Source organism: Halichondria panicea, chromosome 14 (assembly GCF_963675165.1).
Source record: "Halichondria panicea chromosome 14, odHalPani1.1, whole genome shotgun sequence".
NCBI lineage: Eukaryota > Metazoa > Porifera > Demospongiae > Suberitida > Halichondriidae > Halichondria > Halichondria panicea.
The window spans coordinates 4,877,270-4,883,538 of NC_087390.1; the positions used below are offsets into that span (position 1 = coordinate 4,877,270).

General features: G+C 40.7%; 2 protein-coding genes across 2 annotated transcripts in view; one reads left to right on the plus strand and one right to left on the minus strand.

Moving 5' to 3' along the window:
• LOC135347803 (uncharacterized) overlaps positions 1-6,269 on the minus strand; it is a gene marked incomplete in the record, with an annotated part of 825,189 nt that overhangs the window by 498,805 nt on the left and 320,115 nt on the right.
• Positions 11-4,513, plus strand: LOC135347894 (zinc carboxypeptidase-like). The gene is made up of 11 exons (XM_064546008.1): positions 11-154; positions 247-410; positions 943-1,381; positions 1,552-1,735; positions 1,913-1,986; positions 2,235-2,300; positions 2,508-2,624; positions 2,991-3,156; positions 3,529-3,673; positions 4,099-4,228; positions 4,376-4,513. The coding sequence occupies exons 2-11, from the start codon at positions 280-282 to the stop codon at positions 4,460-4,462; spliced, it is 1,539 nt and encodes a 512-aa protein (XP_064402078.1). The 5' UTR covers positions 11-154; positions 247-279; the 3' UTR covers positions 4,463-4,513.

A 6,269-nucleotide genomic window follows, 5' to 3' on the forward strand; every position in this document is an offset into this window, starting at 1 on the left:
TCAAAGTTCAAAGTAATTATTTGGCCGCGGCTTAGTTCATTTACCCTCGATAAACTGGAGAACAATGGAGTTCATTGTGCAAAATCATGCAGTCTGATTCAGAATCACAAGCTCTATCTGTGTGACCAAATCTAGCTCAAAAGAATCTCCAGGAGTAAGTGGTGCAAAATACTATTTCAGTGTCTCACAATAAACTAGCTAGATGTACTCTATGAGTATGATCTTTCGCTTTGTTACCACATGCAGATCGGATAGCTCTGTGTGAAGCAACCTCTAAATATGCTGAGGCTTGTGACTCGTCTACTGGTTGGCAGCTGTCTCCTAGCAGCAGTGGCGCTGAGGGCAGAGCCTACCAACCACTCACTACCCTCCCCTCATATTGATGCTGCAACAGCCACAGTGTGGAGCTGGTGAGAGTCGTGCAGCTAGCTAGTCTAGTCGGAAAGAAGTACAGTATAAACCAAAGAGTTAATGTTTCAGCAGACATCAATGTTAGTATTTGTGTAAGTTGAGTATTCTCTAGAGTAATATGTCCATATGGTTGGTGGTGGTGGCACTATGCCTACATGTTAGTTGAATGATTGAATATAACCACCACTTGGACGGATAAGATAATTAGATCAGGTGTGCACATTTAAACTAGTAACTACCGTATTGCGCGAAATTTTCGAGGCACTTATATTTCGTGGATTGGCCTCTAAAAGTATTTTCGTTGCACAATGTTCGCGGAATGACTGCTTACCGGAAGCCACGCCTTTAAATCTTGCACGTTATAGCAGGCAAAGAACGATTTTCGTGGACTTAATTTTCGTGTAGGATTGCTAACCCACGAAATCCACGAAAATTAAGCCCCTCGAAAATTTCGCGCTATACGGTATAACGTTTATGTCGAAAACACATCGATAGCTATATAACAGTTGTGTTCTCCTTTTTCCAATACAGTTGTTCATTGGTGGGAGTATCATACCTTCAAGAGCTCTACTCTAATGGAGACAACCACCGTCTAGAGGTCCTTCACTCGAGCGCCACCTCTGAGGCTGTCACGGTCGAATTCATCACCTCTATAAGTAGCTCTCCTGAACTCGAGCAAATGGGACTCAGAAATTGTACTCTACTAGCGAAAATGGAGGATCTAATCGCGTCAGAGCTAGCCAGGAACTGGCACACTTTGAAACACCATGTTCAAGATGATTTTAGACTACCGGATAAACTCAGAGGTGTGATAAATAGGCAGAAGACATCGATAGAGGAATTTGAGCACAATGTTCTGAGACGAAGTGTTTCCGGTGGTGATGATGATAAGTGTCCTGAGGGCGTATGTGACAAGGAGATATCGAAAGAAAAAGATGACTTCGATGTTGGAGAATTGTTTAAACAATATGTAAGTCCGATCAGATATGATAATTTTATAGTGATTTTATGAGCCTCGGTATCGTGCTAGTAAAGTGCAGAGTGCAAAATGGAGCACTTATTCAAATTACAGTTTAAATGCCTCCTCGTTTTAGTATTGCCTTGCTACTAATTGTTTGCACCTGTTCCTCTCGACTGCAGCACAATCTCTCATCCTTGTACCACTGGTACCAGAGGTTGTCTGAAGACTACCCTCACATCGTGACCCTCAACAAGACCATCGGGAAGACCTACTATGAGAGAGAGATTATTGCACTCCACTTCACCGATAGGAACGAACAGAGAAGCAAACCAAAGATCTACCTACAATGCTTGCTGCATTCAAGTGAGTTAGTTTAGTAACTGCACTGTGTAATTTATAATAATTCTTGTGACAGTAACTGGGATAGCTTTCTTCAAAGGAAGGTTTTGAGAATTGTACTGTGACCTACATGTACATACATACTTTAATGATCGCAACTAAATCAATGCATGTACTTTTGTGTGTGTGTGTTGACTGCAGGAGAGTGGATCAGTGGTAGTGTGTGTATGTACCTGTCCTACCGACTAGCCACACCACACCCCTCAGACATTACAGTGAGTGGTCTGTACATTGTACATGTGTTACATGTATGTAGCATACATGTGGACCAAGTACATGTAATAGGTTTATGTTTGTTTATGTTGTTTGTGTATATAGCATCTTGCTAGTCAAACACTTGCATTATATGAAGTCTAAACAAGTACAGTAAGTGTACCTTTTGCTGTTGAATGAGTACATGTATTCGTTACTATTGTCTTTATTGTGACAGCTATTGAGTGATTTGTTGCCTATGTACATGTAGCTACTCAGACTACTGAAGGAGGTGGAGTTTGTCATTGTGCCAGTGGCCAACCCTGACGGATATTATGTGAGTTTTATATACGTACACAATGACATCAGTCTGTTCATGCTGGTACTGTTGAATGCTTCTTACAAAAGGTTGTGAGGTTGCTCTTAGCACCATGCATTCATCGTTACTGTAGGACAGGCTTTCTATACAATCAGCGTTTAATTTGTTAGGACCTGTCATACAAGACACGTACCAAAGTTTGACTACTAATCTCTTGTTTCCCAGGCAACGTGGGTTCAGTATCCGAAGTACCGACTGTGGAGAAAGAACGTGCAGCCGCTGGAAGGCTCGGAGTGTGCGGGGGTGGACCTCAACAGGAACTTTGACAGCCATTGGGACCAGGTCAGGGTTAGGGTAGTAGAGTTAGTAGCTAGTAGCTGGCTCAGTTGATCGGTCCAAATTGTGCATTAGAATTCTTCAATACGCAGTGGCTCATTCTTTTAGAGAGCTCGATTAAATTGAATTTTTATTGTGAGACATGTATGCCAAATGTTGACCTATATTCAGTTTAGTAGCTAGTAAGTTTAGTAGTAGTAGCTGGCTCAGTTGACCGCTCCAAATTGTGCATTTGAGTAGTTACAATTCTTCAAATTCAAGTTGTACGCAGTGGCTCTTACTTTTAGGGAGCTCTATTAGATTGAATTTTTAGATGGACGATCTGTGATACATGTATACAAGCCAAATTTTTAACATCACTTTCCCATGCAGGACACGTACAGTCAATCTGATGACCCGTGCAGTGAGTTGTACCATGGTCATGTGGCTGGGTCTGAACTAGAGGTGCAGGTACTCACGGCCTACATCAAGTCATTGGGGAGAGTGGTTGGAGCCATTGACTTCCACTCGTACCATCAGAAAATTCTGTACCCTCCAGGTGATCGAGTCGTATATATAAGTATATATGTGTGTGTATGTGTGGCAGTTGGTGTACTAGTCTAGAGTGCATGCATGTACTCAACTGTGTGACGGCTACTGTTGTATTAGGTGATTCTATCAACATGCTGAAAAGTTAACACTTTCTACAAAGCCATATGTTTATATTTCCCATGCATGTTTATATTTCTACTTGTACAACACTGTACATGTAGTGTAGTTAGTTCACCACCGATTCATGAGAATTGGAGCTACAATCCTGCACCTCTTTATTGTTGCGTACAGTACTAGTGCAATTAATATTACTAGCTGTAGTATGACCATTTTGCTAAGCTGATTTGAGCAACGTTTTAAAGCAACTCCTCTCTTGCAGCGTTTAGTGGGGAGGATGTCGGTGATCTGAGCGTGATACAGGAGGCCGCTGAGAGAATGGCTACTACTGCGAGTGGTGATGGACATCTCTACACTCCTCACAAGATGTACGACCTCTACTCTGCAGCTGGAACATTCGCTGATTGGTATGACTCTTAATATAGTATTAGTTGCATCCAGAAGAGCCTCTAGGTAAAGACAATGTACCGCATTACTAGGATATTTTGTAGGGGAAAAACCTTGCGAATGAGCCAAATAAGCATCCTTTGCGCTCCTTTGCGCTCTAACTATTGCATTCTGGCAAGAATCGTATGTACTGACCAGTTTAGGTTTTGGCGATTTTATTGTTGCGAAGTGATCAACACTCAAAGTTGGCATGTTTGATGCTGGCTAAAGACCTGCGGATCGAGCGTCCACTCTTATAAATTTTCCTTTTAGAAAAGCATGAAAATTATGAAGAGTGAATTGCCTAATTCTATCTAGAGTCGAGTCTTAACCTTAATTTATATCACGGGTGGCCAAGGGGTTTATGCATATAATTGTTGCACTAATTTTTGTTTTTCCCTTGCAGGTTGCTGGACTACCGTAATGACCCTAGTGAACCTGACAGTGATGACCTGGTACCACTGACAGTGGAGCTGAGACCACGACCCAACAACACCACCACCATCTACACTGGGTTCTTACTGCCTACCTCAGAGGTTAGTACATCTGTAATAACTGTCAAATAGTTTGTGGAAGGTTGGTCATATGACACAGGTTCACATTATATGAACCATCAAACAAAATGTTACATCAACTGATAATGTTGTAGAGCTTCGGTGACACAATGTTTTTTTTCTCCACAGATTCTACCAACATGTCGGGAAATGTATTCGTCTTTGCTCGTCTTCTCTCAATTCCTCCTGGAAAAATCATCACAAAACAATGAATGAACACTGAATTTACATAACACTCCCATTGTACCTTTTATTTTTTAACGATCATTGCCAATTTCAATATTGATTGCATGCTAGACAAAGCATTGAACAACCTAGAGCTAGAGACTATTAAAAGAACAGTTACACGGCTATATATTGGTGAGCTTACTGTATAATTATAAGACAAGCTAAGTATGTAGATTGTATCATGGCTCACAGCCAGCAGCTACAATGTAGAGCCTAGTTTGGGAAGTTAGGTCCTGCCTTTCTATACTGATCATAAATTGTACAGTACCTCATAGATACTACATCCACTGGAACATTTGTTGCTAGCAAGTAGTGTTCAAATATAACTGTACTGCTAGTCACAGGTCCATGAGTCACAGGCCCACAGCAGTCAGTAATAGACTACTAGGGCCGACGTAGGTTAAAATAATGGCCCCCTGCGTTTAATACTTTTAGTATGATGTGCTATTAGTGACTGGAGAGTGTACAGCAATTAATCCCGTATCACATCCAAACCAGTAATTGCACGTTGTTATTAACAGTGTGCAATTACCTGTCGAATAATTGCACACTGTCAATGACAACGTATTGTTTTCGAAAAAACGGCCACGGATGAAAATGTTAATAAAAGTGCAGAGAACTTCATCATAAGTATGGTTTACTCGTGTAATAAGGGATTAATAGCCTCATAGCAAGCACTGGCAAGGTTAATAGCAGCATAGCACTCGGCGTAGAAGCCTCGCCATTGCTTGTTATTCGATTGTAATCCCATAATTATTGCACTCTTAACCATACTTATTTAACAAACTGTGTTTGCAATGGTACGTCCTCTCTCCACTCTCAACCTGTTACAATTCCTCGTTTAATACACTGAATACCTTCATTTCCGACCAAAGTGTTTTCAAACAGTGATACCACAAACTGAGATATTAGACGAAATATTTGGTTGATCTCATGTTGTTGTATAGTTACAGAATGTGTTAATGTCTGTGGTATTTAATCTGTCATTGTGATACTAGCTCTGTTCGTTATCCCCAATTTGGCTGCGTATACTTCTCCACACATTGTATAATAATGTGGAAAGTATGTGATAAGATTGTACCCTCGGGCAATTGTATTATCTATTCCACTATTGTACTGGTAATAATGATATAACAGTCAATACACAATTATAGTGAAACCCTAGCTTATTGGCTGTTATACATGTATAATAATTGTTATACATGTATGGCCTTTGTTGAGGTGTTGGTTTGAGAGGCTCCACTAAACTTGACTGCCTTGAATAATTGTAAGTATTATGAATAACAATATTCCCGTTTGGGCACCCCCCCCCACAGGTCAAGATGGCTTGTGGCTGGTTTATGTCCGTAATCTGGTTCCTCTTCCTTATCTTTATTGCCATTCCTCTCGGACTGTTAGCAGCCGTCCTGTACATCTTCATCTCTCCCTTTGCTGCCTGCTGCTCGTGTACCAAACACCTCACAGACTTCCTACATAAGGGAGTGCTACTGCCCTACAACGTGTCCACTTACATGGTGCAGGGAAGGTCTTGCGGAGAAATATAACTGAACACTGAATTGTGTAAAAATTAACGTATCCATGACTATTGTAGTTATTTAGAATCAAACGAGTATATAATTTTGTATCCCTATATAATTGTGTTATGGCCACTTTCACTGGCCATGGGCTGTATATATGTATTTCATGATGAACACTGTTTTCATAATTACTATGTTTGTTTTTATTACTGTGTGGATGTTTTATAATCGGCAGATTTTACCCAAAATCGCCGAATTTAATTAAAATAGTAATCCTC